General features: G+C 39.5%; 1 protein-coding gene across 1 annotated transcript in view; it reads left to right on the plus strand.

Moving 5' to 3' along the window:
- Positions 1-207: 207 nt before the first annotated feature.
- Positions 208-20,384, plus strand: part of ugp2.S (UDP-glucose pyrophosphorylase 2 S homeolog) — a 42,813-nt gene continuing 22,636 nt past the window's right edge. The window contains 3 exon segments of the mRNA NM_001089760.2: positions 208-419; positions 13,560-13,687; positions 13,962-14,069. Coding sequence (NP_001083229.1) covers positions 401-419; positions 13,560-13,687; positions 13,962-14,069 — 255 coding nt within the window. The 5' untranslated portion in view covers positions 208-400.

The raw sequence follows: 20,384 nt of genomic DNA on the forward strand, positions 1-20,384 counted from the left end.
TTTGGGGGGGGGGCGTGTGAGTCGCAGTCGAAGTGGTTAATAGAGAGAGAGACATTCGTCATTGGGGAATGGGGAGGAGGAGGAGGAGCAATACGTGCTGTGTGTGACTTAGCCCCGTACGGGCAGAGGGCTGGCACACGTTCTACTAGACACGCCCCCCCATTGATGAAATGAGTCGGTCTGACTTGTACCTCCGCACATTGGAGCCGAGGAAGTGTCCAAGCGCTTTGCGGGGGTGGCACCGCGTCCAATCACTAGACATTAGTTGTCCATCCGCTGAAGTGTCCAAGTTTGTCCCCTGCTGGAGACTCGGGAATCTGCTGCTGCCAAACTGCTCTCACTCCTCTCGGCCATTCCCGTGACAGCGGCTGCCTCGCCTCTAACATCCGAACGGACAGACATGACTTCCTTTCCGGGAGGTGAGTGATTTGTTCTTTCTACCAACTGCACCGCTGCCTCTAATCTGACTGCTGCTCCATCATCTGCTCCATCATCTCCTGCTCAGTCATCTGCTCGTCCCATGCCCGAACCCTGGGCTCCTGGTACCTGCGCGACATCTGCACACGGGCTCCCCAAATCCTCTGCTTCTATTGGGTCTGTGTGTGTTATATAGAGAACTAGTGGCACTCACAGCTGCAGCAGTCACAACCCACAGTGACATGACCTTCATCTCCAGCACAAGAATATAATAATAATACAATCATATCATAATATAATAACACAAGAATATAATAACACAATCATACAATCATATCATAATACAAGAATATAATAATATAATAATATAATAATATAATAAACAATAATATAATAATACAAGAATATAATAATGCAATAATATAATAACACAATAATATAATAACACAATAATATAGTGAATAAAGTAGCCCCTCTTGTGAAATATAAGGATATTATAAGTTACCAGGGAGTTTCATGACCATATAAAAGTATGAGGCTGAGTGTTTTTATACAGGTCATGGAACTCGGAGGTAACTTCTAATATCCTCATATTTTACAACTGGGGGTACTTTATTTATTATAATACACAAGTTTCAGTGAGTCATGTGACAGAAATGACATCAGAACTCACCGTTTATAACTGATGACATCAGAACTCACCGTTTATAAGGATAATATAATTTACAAGATATTCATGGCTTTTGTGTATTATATAATAATATAATAACACAAGAATATAATAATATAATAACACAATAATATAAGAATATAATAATATAATAATACAAGAATATAATAATACAATAACACAATAATATAATAACAAGAATACAAGAATATAATAATACAAGAATATAATAATACAAGAATACACACTAACATTTCCTCTGATTCACACAAAAGCACCAAAAAGGAGGAAGCAGAGTTTTGGTTTTTAATGCTGATCCTATGGGGGCGGAGGGTGCAAGAGATTCTTGGAGCAGTGGGATTTATTATTATATTTTGGCTGCAGCATTTGTGCTCTAACTCCCGGCTCCGAGAGCAGCTAGTGGGAGTTGTAGTTCAATGACATTTGGATGTTGCACACTGCTGTGTATAAGGAGAGGATTGCAATATGCCTGTGTAAGTCTTCTCACTAGGTATATAGGAGATATAGAGGGAAGGCTACAAGCTGTACAATCTCTGCTCTCCTGTAGCAGCAGTGACAAACCTTGTGCAACTAGTTTTATTTTCCATGGAAGTGCTGGGTAATGAGTGTTTTTTATTAGTCATAATTGCAATAAAGGGAAACATTCTGCATGGTTTGCTACAGGCCTCCTACAGTCTTTAGGGACTAGAGGTCAAAGCAGGAGTAGAAAATGACTTTGCTGCAATACTGTGCTCTATTACTGGATCTGTATGAGTTCTCAGAAACACTTTGTGTATTCACATGAAATTCTTATGTTACGCTCCCTATGGGAGAAGTCGCTGAAATATTTCTGTGTGACGTTTAGACTTTCTACCATTAGAGTCCCATAGAGCAAAAGTTCTCAACCGCCCAGTACCGGGCCACAGATAGTCTTGAACTGGGCCGCCGACCCTAGAGAATAATTAACCAGGACTGGACTGCGATTCAAAATAGGCCCTGGCATTCCTAGTACACTGAGGCCCCAACAGCCCCCCAACAGCCCACTTAATAGTCACTTTCTATGGCACCTTACAGCAGCCCCTCTGGCATTTGCCAGAACCCACAGATTGCCAGTCTGGGCCTGATTAACGTGTTGCGCCGAATTGGACGCCGGTGCTCCAGAATTGGATGCCGGCCCTTGACCCCAAGTTCACCAGTCCCTGGGCCAAAAAAAAGGTTGGGGACCCTTTCCATAGAGCATATTCCTATGGCATTAAACTGTATCACACCGTTTGTGTTCTCTTTATATTATTACACAGTTATAAATTCATTAGATGCCTTATTAGATTCCTTTAATGGAACAAAATCACTGCAACTCTTATATATAACATTGTTATTGTGATGCATTAGGACCAGTAATGAAGATGCTCCTCTGTCTTATATTGCTGTGCTCCAGTTGTTGTGTAAAGCAACACATTTATAGAATGCTATAGATTGGTGGCTGTTGGGTTATATATCACAGTTTGGATCAAGTACAAGGGACTGTTTTATTATTACAGAGAAAAAGGTAAAGTGAAGCCTTCTGAAATCCGAGGGGATTTACTTGTCTCATGCCAAACATACAGCACTGCCTGGATACCAAACACGAGAGTTTTAATTCTTCCATAAGGGAGAAAAATGTAATAATTTGTAAAAAATGTGGATTATTTGGATTAAAATTGAGTCTATGGGAGATAGCTTTTCCTTAATTAGGAGCTTTCTGGATAATGGGGTTCCTAATAATGGATGTTATACCTGTATATAAGTAATTCAGCCATTGTTCGATAAATATCAGGCCACATATTTGACCTTGAGAATTAATTTGAATCTAGGAGAGCAAATAAACATTTTTCCCAAATTTCACTTTAACTCACTTTCAGGCTGAGGCCCCCCTGCTACTATTTCAAGGAACCACTGCTATATCTTAAAATACCATTATATGCTTATAGTTATGATATTTTGTGCTCTCTACATTGCCTATAGCAATCAATTAGATCTTGGCTTTTGTTTTCTGTTCAAAACTTATTGCTGATTGGTTGCTATGAGAAACATAGCCGGTGATCCAAAACAGATCCCTAAATCTCTTTTCCTTGGTTGTTGTGTGTTTGTGTGTTTCAGATATATTGTTGTGTTTCTGCAGCTGAATACAATTAAAGCCATGTTTTTCCTGTTTTACTGCAGATTGTGAATAGAAACACTATAATAACAAATGATAAAGATATATGCAAATAAGGAGTTAGTGGGCTAAATAACTCTCATGTTATGCTGATCATGTATAGAAAGGCCAAGAGAACATAAATTGTACATATAAATCCTCATACATTTTCTTGGATGTAAACACTTTCCATTGTGCACTTGGTTTTCCTATTATAAAACCAAAAAACTCCACATTGAATTACTTCTGGGGGACCAGACATAGGTCAATGTAAATACAATTGTTTCCATACCTGCTTTAGATTTCAGATATATTTTTCTAAAAGTTTGTACAGGTATGGGACCAAAATGCTCAGGACCTGGGCTTTTCTGGATAAGGGGTCTTTTGTAATTTGAATCTCCATGTCTTAAGTCTGCTAAAAAAGTTAGTTAAACATGAATGAAACCCAATAGGATTGTTTTGTCTCCAATAAGGTTTTTATTATATCTTTGTTGGCATTGCACAACCATTGAGTTGTGTAGGCAACTATTTAGTTTAATTATGGCAGTGTAATTTAAGCTGCATTTGTGTCTCACATGCAAGTCGCTATTAATGGGGAACTATTGCGAAAATGTAATATTAGCTTTAGCACACTGAAATAAGAAACTTTCTAAATACAGTCAATTAAATATTCTGTATTGTTTCTGAAATAATCACGTTTATATTCACTATTCCTCTCTCAGCATCTGTTTCTCTTCATTCTCTCTTCATGCAGCAGTTGGGTGTCAGATATTCACTGACAGTTAGATCCAATATATCTTATAGGGGGGCTCCTTTTGCCTAGAAGATGTATTAGAGGTCACTCTATTAAACTCACCAGACATCATGTCTCTCTACATGCAGGATTTGTGCAAAAGGCAGTTATTTTGTTACATTTTGTTGGTACTGGAATCAGTTATTTGAGTGAGTTCTAATACATCTGCTAGGAAAGGAGCCCCCCTATAAGATATATTGGATGTAACTGTCAGTGAATATCTGACACCCAACTGCTGCATGAAGACAGAATGAAGAGAAACAGATGCTGAGAGAGGAATAGTGAATATAAACGTGATTATTTCAGAAACAATACAGAATATTTAATTGACTGTATTTACAAAGTTTCCTACTTCAGTATGAGGAAGCTTATATTATATTTAAATTTTTTACAATAGTTCCCCATTAATATATGGTTGTAGCATAATTAGTGGTGGTTGATTATTGGCTACTGTTACAGAGAAATGCACCTTTTAACTGCTTTGCCCACCTACAATGTAGAGTCCAGTTGTGGACACGTGTGTGTAAATGTGCTGAAAATGTCACTTCAAGGGCAAGAAAGAATAAGTGCACCAGTAATGCAATGGGCACATTCTCAGGAGACTCTGTGGGTATCGTAATTATGCCTCAGGGTGCAGACGCTGGTCAGCTTTAACCCGTTCTGCAACTGGATGGTACAGCACCCACAATGCAAAGCAAATGTAGATTATCTTTGATGCATCAGCACAACACTTCCTGACAGTTAAAGCAGCTGACACACAGATATGCAATTCTTTAATAGTGCAATTGAGGAAGTAAATTCAGCAATGTCTTAATTCACACTAGATTTCCCCTTCTTATTCAGGATTGTTCATTACTGATCCTATAGCTCATGGCTCTTGAACACAATCACAAAGTGATTGGAAGGCACTGGTTAATGTGTATTAAAGGAGAAGGAAAGGCATCTTACACTTGTGGGTGGCAAATGTTAGGCCCCCCAAGTGATTGTATTGACTTACCTGAAACCCCAGGCTGATGCTCCTATCAGCAGAAACCTGCACCGGCCCAGGGTTATACCAGTGAGCACCACGGAGTGATCTTCTGTCTTCCTCTTCCTTTACATGGCTGCACATGCACATGTAGAATGAAAAGACAAACTGTAACTAAAAAGTCTATTTGTACAACTGCGCATGCGTCTGCCCCGGGAAATTCGAAGAAAGAAGATGCCGGAAGAAGATCTCTCCATGGTGCTCACTGGTATAACCCTGGGCCGGTACAGTTTTCCCCTGATAGGAGCACTGGCCTGGGGTTTCAGGTAAGTCAATACAATCATTTGGAGTGCCTAACATTTGCCACTCCAAGTGTACAAAGCCGTTCCTTCTCCTTTAAAGAGATTCTGTCATGATTTTTATGATGTAGTTTTTTCCCATTACAGTATCCCTTTAAACATATAATACACAATACAGTACTGCATCTTATAAAAGTTGTCTAAATACGAGATAACCCATGGTGTAGTGCAGTGATCCCCAACCAGTAGCTCGTGAGTAACATGTTGCTCCCCAACCCCTTGGATGTTGCTCTCAGTGGCCTCAAAGCAGGTGATTATTTTTGAATTCCTGACTTTATTATACAACCAAAACTTGCCTAAACAGTTGTACTGCCAAATGGAACCTCCTGTAGCTGCCAGTCCGTTTAGGGGCTACCAATAGCCAATCACAGCACTAATTTGGCACCTCCAAGGAACATTTTATATGCTTGTGTTGCTCCCCAACTCTTTATACATTTGAATGTTGCTCACTTGTGAAAAAGGTTGGGGATCCCTGGTGTAGTGTGTGTGCAGCAGTTCCTAAATTGAAGAACAGAAATAGTCTGAGTGATGGTTTTACAGTAGATTGTAAATCGTGAATTCTCAGTGTTTGCAATATTTATGGTATGGCTCTGTTATCTCCGAATTTCAGAAAAGCCATCTCCCACTTAATAAAAAGATTACGATTTTGAAAAAAATATGTCCTTTTTCTGTGTAATAATAAATCCGTACTTTGTAAATGATCCCAACTAAGAAATAGTTAATCCTTATTGAAGAAAAAACAATCCTATTGGGTTTAATATTGTTTAAATTATTTTATTTGTAGACTTAAGGCACAAAGATCCAAATTAGGGAAAGACCCGTTATCCAGAAAAACCCTAGGTCCTGAGCATTCTGCATAACAGGTCCCATACGTGTAATTACTGATATTGAAGTGACATTGAGAGAAGCAGCCACATGAATACTGGCAGACCGTTGTTCCTATTCCTTCTTGTTCCTAGTCCATGCAGTGCATTAAACATTGATTTTTTTACTCCCTTTTAAACATGAAATACTGCAATTTAATAACTGTGTGGCTTATCCTTTAGTCCTTCACACGCTGCTATTTCAGGAGATTAGTCTCCCAGCAACAAATCGTTTCTTCTTCGGGCGACTAATCTTCCCGAACTGCCTTCCTGCCGGCTAGAATGTAAATTGCCAGCGGGATGGCACTCAGATCGCTTTGGCTTTCCGTGAGGTGACTTCGGAAAACGAAGCTTTCCGAGTGCCATCCCGCCATCTAGAATGCAAATCGGCCAACCTTACCAAAGAAACACACGCTGGTTTAGCAAATAATATTCTATTATTTAATGTCATAAAACTGAGGTTTCTTTGATATAAAACAGACAATTTGTCAATTAAAGATAAATTAAATGATGGATAAAACGAACATTATTTCATTTCCAGCATAGCAAAAATGTAACTCTTCTCATCAGCCCCTTTCAGTTGAATAAATACATGGGGAGCCATCAGTCTATTGCAGCTGCGTTCGACTGCCTTGCAAGAAGATTACCCTGTGAATGGGGCTGAAATTATTTACATTGCCTGTTTTTTTTGAGTTTTTTATGGTTCTTCAGATATTGATGGGGCAGAAGTTTATTTTGTCCAAGGACAGCATCAAGCAGTAGTTGTGGTCTGCATGGACTGCTCTACACAGGCTTTAGCCCCTGGGGTGTATGTATTGACCCTGGCCTGGTATGGGCCACACTCATTTGGCAGCCATTTAACAAAAAATTGCTTCCCATAACTCGTAATTCATAAAAAGCCAAAGATTTATTAAATTCACATGATGACCATTTAAAAAAAATATTACATACTGACCCCATATGACCTACCTTACGCGTTTCATACCCTCCAGTGCTTAGTCATCGGTGTTCATGTTAAACATAAATGGCTGTTTAATGGTCCCTGGGAACTGGGGCAAGTCCCTGGCACTCAATACAGACTGGCAGTATAGACACCCCCTCTCTCAAATATTTTTTCACACTCATTTAGCAACTTGCTGATACGATTGTTAGGTATATGTCAACTTAATGCAGTGGCAACGTGCTTCTTATAGTGGTCTTTTTAACTTTGAGGCACACATCCATATTCCAGGTCTGAACGAGAACCTACCTGAAAACCCACCCTATCCCCCCAGACCTCCAGCTGTACTACATACTGTACAAAGTCTCAGTTGGCCAGAGCTGGAGACGTGCCAGTGAGTGTAGGTGCTTCTATGATCTAGTGATGGAGCGAAGTCAACATATTAACTGGAAAATCACAGATGAGCCCGTTACCCACCCTATCATTGTACAAAAGGGCAGTTGAAGTCACAAATGATATTGTAACTAAAAATCAAAGTTTGTGTCCCTGTCGCCCCTTTGCTACAGAACAGTAACAAAACTGATTATGAAAAATGTCAAGAACTTGGCAAATGAAACTGGTGCCAAATAGATGCCCCTAGAATGGGGGACTTTATACCCCTTCCTATACACAATGAGATGGTTAGGAGACAGGTCAGGCTGTGTAGATAAGTAGGAGATAGGTAGAATGTGGATAGTGAAATCTAGGAAATGGAAAGTGAAAGTAATTTCCTGCTCCGCTTCTATATACATAGAGGAGGGGCAGGCAATACGTGATTGACAGCTGAGACTTTTAAATGAGTTTATAACAGGTATGAATGTTTTAATAAAAACAATAATTTGGGTTTCATGTATAACTTGAAAAGGGCTTTTATTATACAGCTTTTTATATCTGATTGATAAGATGCTTGGTCTTTAGCGCCATTGTTTGACCTTTTGACAAGTCTATTTCTATTTTAAGGGATTATTTATTAAAGTCCGAATAGCAAAAACTTTAAAAATTTTCTTTTTTTTACTATATAATCCAAATTTTTTGTGTACAAAAAAAAAAAAAACTTAAATTTTTCGTGATTTATAATTCCCCCGTGGATGGAAAAAGTTAGAATCTGAAAATCTAGCATCTCAGATCTGCTGAGATTGTTTATAAATCAATGGTAGAAGTGCCGGAGATATCCTGATTCTGTGGTTTTCGTTGAAAAATCCAAAAAATCTGAGTTTTCAGACGGAAAATTTGTACAATCTGAATTTTTCACTAATTTTTGAGTTTTTTTCTCCCTGCACAGGAAATTTTTGGGAAAACTTATTGCTATATAAGGGGAAATAACTCATGCTGATTTGGTTGGAGTATATTTCAGAAATAAATGAGACATTTTCGGATTTTGATAAATAACCCCCTTAGTGTTGTGTGAGTGACAAGGAGCCGTTGTGCCGTATTAAAGTTGTGATGGTGGTGGCTGCAGAATATTGATTCAATATGTCTGTCTGGGTCATATGAAAACCTTTAACTTTAGCAGAAAAGTACAAGATTTCCCACTGTTTCACTGGAGTTCCCGTGTTTTTTTCTTGATAGATTGTATAACAACACCATTTTTCTGTTAAAGGTCAGTACAGGTAGGGAGACCCGATATCTAGAAAGCAACATTATAATCAAATAACTTAAATTTTAAAAAATTATTTCCTTCTTCTCAATATTAATAAAACATTGCCTTGTACCTGATCCAATGTAAGATAAAATGAATCCTTATTGGAGCCAAACCAATCCCTTTGGGTTTATCTAATATCTACATTATTTTTAATTAGACTTAAGGTATGGAGATCCAAATGATGGAAAGATCCCTTATTTGGAATACCCCAGGTCCCAAGCATTCTGGATAACAGGTCTCATACCAGTATAGACCATTTCAGCAAAAATAGGCTGAACATACTTTTGCATTTTGTTTTAATCACAAAAAAATCTTTAGTTTTGGTTATTTCTTAAAGCTAAACAGGGAAATTGAAGCTACTCCATGTTTGGTCCTTTTTTTAAGAACAATGGGCAAAAAATATGATGAGCACAAGCCCTATTCTTTGCAGTCATGTTGGAAGTGAGTGTATATTGATAACGTGTATATGCCAGGCTATAAGTAATAATAAAATAATCTCCATCAGATTTGGGCTTGGATCGTTACGATGCCACAAGCCAAGTGCATTTATAGAAATGTGAATGTCTCCGGGTGAGTTTAACATCTGCACCGTGCACAGTTGGACAGAAAAATGTATATTGTTTTGATTTTCCCAGTCTCATAGGGAAACCTGAAACTTTCTAGCTAAACTTCTGCTTGCTGAGCGATCAAGTATGGAACGTGCCACTCAAAACTGTGAGCTGCTGGGACAAAACAGCATTGGTCTGGTTTAGAATTGAGTCCTTGGGCCATAATCTCAGGCCCAGGATTACAAAGGATTCTATCACATGAGACACAAGACCTTTATTAAAATCTTATTGGTTACAATATTGCTAGTGACACTTCCAGGGTGCCCCAAATTCCATTACTGGATAAATTCCTTATATTACTGGTAAATGGCAGTCAAAGGCCAGGCATCTACATTTGTTTTATGATGACTGTAAGCAATGGCAAACTGAGCTACTTAGAAAAGCACATTTGTAAAAGGAAATGTTAGGATGTGTCTCTTTAAATGAATTTCTCTTTAGAAATGTGTTATTCATTAAAGTGTTGCAGATAGTTTGCCCCAGTAGAGCAGAGGCCTCCTGCATATAAACACGCTCTTGTTTCAGAAGGGCCTCTCGCTCCTCCGAGGGATTTGCCAGAGCTTATAAAGTGTTCCAGGGAATGACGGAGCACAATAAGAGTGTGGCTTTTGTATGTGTTGATGGCAAGCACATTGTTTGTGTTTAAGTCTTGCAGGAGAGCTGATCTCATTAATGGCTCTATTCATTATGCAGAACCTTTCATTACTGTAACCATTGCCCTGTCAAAAACTGCCCTTGGGAAAAATAAACTTTTACCATTCTACTGAAGTGGGAGGTCAGATTGGGGGATGAGGGCTTTCCGATCATATTCTCATAATCAAATGCATTTCCCCAGTTCATTCTAGATACTTTTATTTGCTGCTTTGTGGTACACGGTCTCTCTCCTATTTGCTTCAGGAGACCCAACTGGGATGTGAGATAAGATTTGGTCCCAGTCTGGCTCATGAAAAGAGGTGAAGTTGACCTTGGAACACAAAAATCCATTGTTTTGCTTCAGGGTCACCGGGCTTGATGTTCAACCTCCCTGTAGCTTTGCCAGTCCACAGTGTGTGAGCCAGAGTGTCCCTGTTCTCTATCTGCACCGGTCAACATAATATTGGCTCATACCCCATTTTGTATAATATAAGGACAAGTTCCATAACCACATAAATCACAAAACTGAAGGCCAAGTGCTTTTATACAGGTCAGGGTAATTGTTGTAGCTTCAGCTTCAAAGCAGTGATTTAAAAATTCTTTCATTTAGGAGTGTAAGGGTAGAACTACATGGGAGATTTAGGTCCGATCCGATGCCACACAACAAAACACTGGCATCAAGTCGGATGCGCCGGAAGTCCCAGCGTGCATCCGACATTTCTATTTCTTACCTTATTTCCAGCGCATCCGACTTGATGCCAGTGTTTCGTTGTGTGGCATCGGATCGGACATAAATCGCCCATGTAGTTCTACCCTAAAATACTACATGTTTCGGGTCAAGTGTGTGACAAGTGTTCAAGAAAGGGCTTGACCTGAAACATGTAGGGGCAGATTTATCAAGGGTCGAAGTGAATTTGAGGGAATTTTCGAAGTAAAAACATTCAAAATTCAAAGTAATTTATTGGATACTTCGACCATCGAATAGGATACTATGACTTCAAATTTACTTTGACTTCATTTCGAAGTAAAAATCGTTGACTATTCGACCATTCGATAATCAAAGTACTGTCTCTTTAAAAAAAAACCTTTGACTTCAATACGTTGCCAACTTAAACCTGACGAAGTGCTATGTTAGCCTGTGGGGACCTTCCAGAGCATATTTCTAAGTTTTTTTGTAGTCGAAGAAAATTGTACGATAAAATTGTTCGAATAGTTCGATTTGAAGTAGGATCGGAGTATGATCGTACGATTGTACTACGATCGGAATACGATTGTACGATGTATAAAATCCTCCGAATTCAAATGTTGGCGGATTCTATTCGATGGTCGAATTTCGACGTTTTTTCTACTTCGAAATTCGACCCTTGATAAATCTGCCCCGTAGTGTTTTATTGCTAAATAAAAGAATACTTGCATTTTGAAATCCTGATTTACTTTAGGAGTGTTACACAGACTCCTGGCACGAACTTTGTATTGAGTACGTTTGAGCCAACATTTTGTTTTTCTTTTATTCAGGTTATGGAACTCCAAGGTGATTTCTAATAGCAGGGGGTACTTTATTATAATAATTCGTCAGTGAATCATGTGGCATAAATGACTAATCACTAAGCACCAATTATAACTGTTGACATCACCAAGCACCATTTCTAAGGCTATAACTTACAGAATATTCATGGCGCAAACCTTGTAACCAGTGACTTGCTATGGGTGATGGTAGTTTTTGCTGAGCAGTGAAGTGCGTACATCTTTTTATGGAAATAAATACCCTTTGGGAAGCTGCGCGTTCCAGAACTACAACTCCCAGGCAGCCCAAATCCGCTCCTAAGTGAACACTGAGATTTGTAGTTTTACAGCATCTGGGGTGCCAAAGCCTTTCCTATTATGAAAATGTTTATAACGAATCTCTTTTTATTGTCTCTGGGTTTCATTGCTGAATTTGCCTCTTTTCTCCCACATGTGTATAATGAACTGTATAATACTGTGTATTCAAGTTGATGAAATTGTTATGAGTTTAGTGTGTGTTTGTAGTTGTGGACACTGTCCAGGCTTTAGCCCCTTGGCTCTTACTGCTGATCAATGTTTCCATCAACTGGAGAGAAGGGTAAAGAGGTTTAATATTACTCAATATAGACATTGTGATGTTTATTAGACTCAGATATCCATGATGATACTTGGTGTCATTTATTTTTCCCTCTTTCGTTTGGCTATGGAAGTTTTATTTTATATCATTGTGTCATTTCTGATATTCTCTTGATTATTTGATCTGGTACCAAAGGCTGACGCTTTGTTTTGTGGTTTGTGATCACTGTGAAATTGGGATTGCTCTACCAGATAGATATTTCAGTATTTTTGGTTTATAAATGTACCTGAATCCAAAAGAATCATCTTTAAACCATGCTTCAGTCCCCTTAATTAAAGGCAATTGATCCGTTCAACTTTCAAAGCTTGACAGTTGAGTCTGGAGTAGATATTCAGCATTTGCCCAGTTAATTTCTATTCCCAATGTAATGATGGAGTTTATTCCTCATGTTACCAGCACCATCTACACTGGAGACCCAATAGGTTCAGCATGAGAACCTGTTACTTTTTTCATGGACTAAGGCAGTGATCCCCAACCAGTAGCTCGTGAGGAACATGTTGCTCTCCAACCCCTTGGATGTTGCTCCCAGTGGCCTCAAAGCAGGTGATTATTTTTCAATTCCAGGCTTGAAGGCAAGTTTTGGTTGTATAAAACCCAGGTGTACTGCCAAATAGAACCTCAATGTAGGTTGACAATCCATATAGGGGCTACTAAATGGCCAATCACAGCCCTTATTTGGTAGCCCAAAAACATTTTTCATGCTTATGTTGCTCCCCAACTTCTGAATGTTGCTCACGGGTTCAAAAGGTTAGGGATCGCTGGACTAAGGAATCCACCAGATACCCCAACTTCCACCAGAGCATGTCTAATCAATGCAAGGGAACTTCTACCTTTAACAGACCCAGCTCATGACTGTAGTTAGCCCCTCCGGGTTTATGAGTATGGGTAGCAGCTCCAACATAAATATATGTAATATAAAAATGGTACCTGAACTGATTTCCTTTGTATAATGTATTTTATAGAACATATAATAGTAAAATAGACTCCACATATTGACAGGACTTTTTTTTTTTTACTCCATTAATGTAACCGTAAGTCTTTCCATAACCCAGACGTGTATGGCACAAGTACAGAGTAGTTGAAGTCAGTGAAAGTAATTGATTGGAAATAAAGATTTGTGAAAGCTTTTTAGCTTGTAGTTGTTTACTGATGGTTTGCCACAAGATCACCAAGACCATTGTTCTGGCTGGTTTATGAATTGTTAGAGGATCCCTACACTTACCCAGCTATTGTCCATGTGTGCAGTAGGGATTTAGCAGTCACATGTGGGTTTAATGTTCTGATGTTCTGATATTATTCTATTTCATTCCTGTTACAGGTTTAAGGAAAGCAATGGCAGGCGGTGGACTGTTACAGTTCCAGGAGGCCATCAGAGAGGAGTTGGAAGAAGCCATGAAGGCAGACTTGGAAAAAATTCTCTCCACTGCCCCTGAATCAGAAATAGAGGTACCAGCACAATCGCTCTTCACGTTAATACTAACACAGCCAATACTACAGATACACTCCATGCTGCCTTTGATATTCTTATTTGTTTTTTAATGACATTATTTTACCAGCTGCATTATAAGGCTTTTGTGTCTTTGCTTTCAAACTACTAATAAGCAAGTCATGGTGCCTCTTTTCTATTTCTAGAACATATTCCATTATCAGATGCTACTTTCAATATGAATCGTAGAGGTCGCTTTTTAAACTGACGTTTCTTCTGCTTTATTTTTTGCAGCACACAAAGAAAGACCTGGCTGGGTTTCAGAAATTGTTCCACAGATTTCTACAGGAAAAAGGTCCATCAGTCGACTGGGGAAAGATCCAGAGACCTCCGGAGGATTCTGTAAGTTAAACATGATTCACTGCTGCTCCTACACTCATATGAAAGCAATTATAGCAGTTGATTTGATAAAAAGTTGATTTAATATTACAGTATAAACCATTTTGTAGTAGGGTTGCCACATTTTAGTTCTGGCCCTAACGGCCGGTGATGTAGAGGGTTGGGGCGGCCCAGAGAGGGGTGGGTTGTGCAATTTTGGAGGTGGGTTTATGACATATCAGGGGCGGGGTTATGACATTTCAGCGGCGGCGTCATGGAGTTTCACCAGGAAGGGACTGCAGCCCTTGGATTAGGTGAGTAGGGAAGAGGGGCGGATCTGAGGTGGGCCGGAACAAGAGGAATTACAAATTTACAGGCGAATACGTTGATGGTAAATTTGTAATACCGGCCCCGGCCTTGGCTATGCCGATGAAATACCGGCCAGGTGGCAACCCTATTTTATAGTGAAATAAAATAAGTTTATAAAACCTCCCTCTTTTGGTGTCAATGCAAATTGCTGCGGGTGGCTGTTTCAAGCTCTTACTATTAGGCTTGGGTGAATTTGACCAGTTTCGTCAAAAATTTGCTGCTGGCAAAAAGTCGCCGTAGCCCATTAAAGTCTATAGGCATCAAAAATGTTATGAGGCGCTGCAAATTTTTTTTTCTGCTTACTATATTATATTTTCTATATATTTTGTGTTTCCAACCCCAGTCATCCCTTGGTTTTCCCCTTGTTTTGTTCATCCGTTGAGCTGGGTCCTGTCAGTGTTCTTACCCTCTGTACAGTATGGAGACCTATGCAGAGAACATTCCCTCTAATTACTTTTTTGCAGTTTGGCCAAAAATGATGATTTATGTGCACAGAGAGGCAGGTGGGGCTGAATATGTGCCAAACGATGTGTTTTCACCCAAAATTCTCTTTGCACGCCACAATTTGTTGTTACTTGGACCATAAAATGTGTGTAAAAGAACAAATGAGCATTTCTCCCTTTTCTTCATTCATATTGCTGCTTCAGTCAGAGTTGAGAGAAGGATTTTTCTCTTAATGATTCGTGACTGGCATCAGAGTGGCACTTGTAATTGTCTGGCCAATTTTGCAAAAATATTTCCTGTTTCCTAAAAACAAACGGCCATACACACTAAATGCAGCTCAGGATACGTAACCCATTTATTTTACAACTGCCAAATGTGACATCTACTTAACAATTCAGAGGACAAGGCACACGTCATCAGCTTTGGCCTTGTTGAAAGGTGTTGTTATTTTTCTTTTGTTGGTGTCACTGTCCCTTTAAGCAGCCCAAGGTTTTCAGTTACTGAACTGAAAGTCACCAATTATATCCGGCTGCTAATTTTGTTGTAAATGTACCACTTTATTAAGACCTCGGCATGATTGGCTTTTCAGCAGGAGAGAAAGTGAATTCATATGGAAATCATGCCTGTTGCTAATTACTTACAACTAAATTAATTTCATGTTCATTTTTTTTTAATTCAAGCAGCTGGAGCTACTGAGTAAAATATAAATACAGGTTATGGAAGCTGCATAATACCTTGTGCTGTATGGTATTTATAAGTCAATTTATTCAGATTGCTTAATTAGTAGCGTTAATTGAGAAATAATTGGAAGTTCCTGTAGGGACATCGTTTGTAAATATTTAGCAATAGTTGTATTAATTGCAATATAATCAAATGGAGCTGTTTGCTTGCTGTGTAAGTAGAGTAGATTGCCAGTTAATTACATTTTCTCAATTAGCTTTCTTCTATAGAGTAATCAATAATTGGCTGTCTTTCTTTCTTTTTTTTAATGTTGTCACTGGCAGAAAGGGAATATGTATAAGGAATTGGAATGCCAGGATTCTCCTTTAACCCTTTAATGTAGAATTGATGGTGGCCACAAAAAAATATACCCGTGCCAAACTCTCCAGTTGTAGTTTGTTCTGTTTTTGTTTAAATATGTGGCATGGGTCAAGAAAATGGTTAGGTCATGTGTACAGAATAATACATTTCTAATTACTTTTTAAAGCAATGTTCGCCAAACTCATGGAATACTATAGATATATTGGGAAATATAAGAGGAGATTTTGCTCTCTTACTGGGCAAGTGCTGCTTCCCATCTGAATACACCCCTGTGTAACTTCTACATAAACTTAGTCCCTTCTCATCTGAATACACCCCGGTGTAACTTCTACATAAACTTAGTCCCTTCTCATCTGAATACACCCCTGTGTAACTTCTACATAAGCTTAGTCCCTTCCCATCTGAATACACCCCTGTGTAACTTCTACATAAGTGTAGTCCCTTCCCATCTGAATACACCCCTGTGTAACTTCTACATAAGTGTAGTCCCTTCCCATCTGAATACACCCCTGTGTAACTTCTACATAAGCTTAGTCCCTTCCCATCTGAATACACCCCTGTGTAACTTCTACATAAGCTTAGTCTCTTCCCATCTGAATACACCCCGGTGTAACTTCTACATAAACTTAGTCCCTTCTCATCTGAATACACCCCGGTGTAACTTCTACATAAACTTAGTCCCTTCTCATCTGAATACACCCCTGTGTAACTTCTACATAAGCTTAGTCCCTTCCCATCTGAATACACCCCTGTGTAACTTCTACATAAGTGTAGTCCCTTCCCATCTGAATACACCCCTGTGTAACTTCTACATAAGCTTAGTCCCTTCCCATCTGAATACACCCCTGTGTAACTTCTACATAAGTGTAGTCCCTTCCCATCTGAATACACCCCTGTGTAACTTCTACATAAGCTTAGTCCCTTCCCATCTGAATACACCCCTGTGTAACTTCTACATAAGCGTAGTCCCTTCCCATCTGAATACACCCCTGTGTAACTTCTACATAAGCTTAGTCTCTTCCCATCTGAATACACCCCTGTGTAACTTCTACATAAGTGTAGTCCCTTCCCATCTGAATACACCCCTGTGTAACTTCTACATAAGTGTAGTCCCTTCCCATCTGAATACACCCCTGTGTAACTTCTACATAAGCTTAGTCCCTTCCCATCTGAATACACCCCCGTGTAACTTCTACATAAGCTTAGTCCCTTCCCATCTGAATACACCCCTGTGTAACTTCTACATAAGCTTAGTCCCTTCCCATCTGAATACACCCCGGTGTAACTTCTACATAAGCTTAGTCCCTTCCCATCTGAATACACCCCTGTGTAACTTCTACATAAGCTTAGTCCCTTCCCATCTGAATACACCCCTGTGTAACTTCTACATAAGCGTAGTCCCTTCCCATCTGAATATACCCCTGTGTAACTTCTACATAAGTGTAGTCCCTTCCCATCTGAATACACCCCTGTGTAACTTCTACATAAGCTTAGTCCCTTCCCATCTGAATACACCCCCGTGTAACTTCTACATAAGCTTAGTCCCTTCCCATCTGAATACACCCCTGTGTAACTTCTACATAAGCGTAGTCCCTTCCCATCTGAATATACCCCTGTGTAACTTCTACATAAGCTTAGTCCCTTCTCATCTGAATACACCTCGGTGTAGCTTCTACATAAACTTAGTCTATGAGGGAATTACCATGTTTTAGCCTTAGCAGCAAACCAGAGGCAACAGCAGGAAACATAAAGCAAAGTGTAGTCTATTCATAGATAAGAATCAAACTTTATGTACTGGAGTGAGAATGTTCTCCTCTGATCCACGTAAAAAGAAATTGAATTAATCACACAGATGGTAAGATATGGAAGCTGTTTCCTTGTATTCTCTTGTCAGGTGCAGATTATTGCCGCTTCTATCTGTGACCAGCCGTAGACTTTATGTTTGTTTCACATGTTGGTTGCAAATGAACAAAAAGGCTGAATATCAGTTTACAGATTATGTTCATGACAAGCAATTGAAAGTTGGTATTTAACACAGGGTATTGTATGTTAAATCTTGCAATTAGGGATGCACCAAATCCACTATTTTGGATTCGGCTGAACCCCCGAATCTTTTGTGAAAAATTCGGCCGAATTCTGACCAGAATTCCGATTCCAGTTGGAAGGGGGAAAAATGTTCACTTCCTTGTTTTGTGACAAAAAGTCACGCGATTTTCTCTCCCCACCCCTAATTTGCATATGCAAATTCGGTTCGGCCGGGCAGAAGGATTCGTCCGAATCCTGGCCAAATCCCAAAACGAATCCTGGATTCGGTGCATCCCTACTTGCAATAAACTATTTTATTTAGATAATGTTTTTAATGTCTGTAAATTTTGGGAAGCAGCCCTGGAGGAGGAAGGGAAGTGAGTTGAGCTGAGAGTTGATAGGCTTCTCTGGAAAGGTGAGTGCTAAAAGGCCAGTAAAATAAGTGTATTTATCTTTAAAGGACATGTAACCCCCCCCCACACACACACACAAAAATTTTAACAGTCTCTCTGAAATCTGGTTATAAACACAAGCCAGGTGCGGGGAGCATCACATTTCTCTCACACGCTCACCTCCATGCTGCACGTAACATCCGTCCCCCTCGGGGTCAAGTCCATGAAGTTTATCCAAAACGGAGCACTCGGAGTGATGTGTTAAAATCATTAAACTTTAATAATCCAAGTTAAAAAACAGCATGTCAACATACAAAGTATCAGATCATACGCTTTACGCGTTTCATGGCTTCTCGCCACTTCATCAGAAATCTGGTGCTGGTTGTTCAAAGGTTAATAGTAGTGCTGCAACATCCATTTAATCACCTGGAAATCCTTCTCCTCCTCTAACCCACTTCACTTGGCCTCCTCCCTTGGGAATTTACGTTGGCTGTTGGCTGCTGAGCATGCTCAGTTCTTCTCATCTTCTCAACTTAGATTATGACACGCCATCCAGTCTAGCAGCCAATGGAAAGATGCCATTTCTGGTTCCCATAGAAACTCTGCTGTAGTTGTTTGCTCATATTTTTTCTTCTTCTTAACCTCCTCTCCTGAGCTCAGCTCAGTTCAACTCCAGGAAGATGAAAGAAGGTGTAAAGTTCCCTGTGATACTGTTACAATTAGAAGACTATGAGAAGCCAAGTTATCTGCAAGAAGCCCCCGCAAAGTCCCATTGTTGAAAAAAAAAGACATGCCGAAGAGCTTACAATTTGACAAAGAACACATTGACTGGCCTAAAGAGAAATAGTGCAACATTTTGTGGACTGATGAAAGCAAGATTGTTCTTTTTGGGTCTAGGGGCCCCACACAGCTGAATTTGTGGAATTCAAGTGACAGTACAGAGTGAAGCATCAGGATATGGGGATGTTTGTCATACTGTGGTGTTGGGTCTATTTATCACATAACAGGGATCATGGGTCAGTTTCAATACATCAAATACTCAAAGAGGTCATGTTGCCTTATGCCGAAGAGGAAAAGCCCTTGAAATGGGGGTTCAACAAACAACGACCCCAAACTCACCAGTAATGAGCAACCTCTTGGTTCCACACCAACAAGATTGACGTTATGGAGTGACCAACCCAATCCCTGCAACTTAATCCAATAGAAAACTTGTGGGGTGACATCAAAAATGGGGTTTGTGAGGCAAAAGGAAGAAATACAGAAGAATTGTGGAATGTAACAGGTTGTTGGAAGTTGGGGGACTCCATGTAACACAGATGTGCAGCACAGAAACACTGATTATACAACTAAATATTAGTTCCGTCATTCAAAGGAAAGCAACATCTTGAAACATACACACAAATATACACACACGGTAATGATATTAACCAGCTTCTGTGGTTTATTGTATGATAAAAGTGAACTGAAATGAGCAGGACATGCAAATAGCTGAATACTACTGGCTTTACAGTTTATCTTTCTATCCATCTGGATACTGAACTGCTGAACCCGAAATGTTTTGCTCTGAACAAATATAATAAAAGCAGTCACACTATCTCGTATATTTTGTGTCTTTGTACTTTTAACAGCCTAACTGTCGCAATAAAACCTGCGCGTACTGAAGCACGTTCTGAGCAAGAATATTTGCAAAATGGGTAACGCTGCTTGAAAGGTTCTGTCAGCTCAATCAGTAACCCGGCCTTGTGCAATGGTTGTGCAATTGTTGTGCGATTGTTGTGCAATGGTTGTGCGATTGTTGTGCGATTGTTGTGCAATGGTTGTGCAATGGTTGTGCGATTGTTGTGCAATGGTTGTGCGATTGTTGTGCAATGGTTGTGCAATGGTTGTGCGATTGTTGTGCAATGGTTGTGCGATTGTTTGCGTGGCTTTCCAACTGTTTAAAGGTGAGCAGAGTCCTGTTTAACATCCTGCAGTTGTGATATAGCCAGGCTATTACTCAGGTATTCTCACTGCAAGGAAGAGTAAAGAAGTAGCAGTTTTTTTCTTGAAGATAGAAGTGCCGATTACA

The sequence above is a fragment of the Xenopus laevis genome, chromosome 5S (genome assembly GCF_017654675.1).
Source record: "Xenopus laevis strain J_2021 chromosome 5S, Xenopus_laevis_v10.1, whole genome shotgun sequence".
Taxonomy (NCBI): domain Eukaryota; kingdom Metazoa; phylum Chordata; class Amphibia; order Anura; family Pipidae; genus Xenopus; species Xenopus laevis.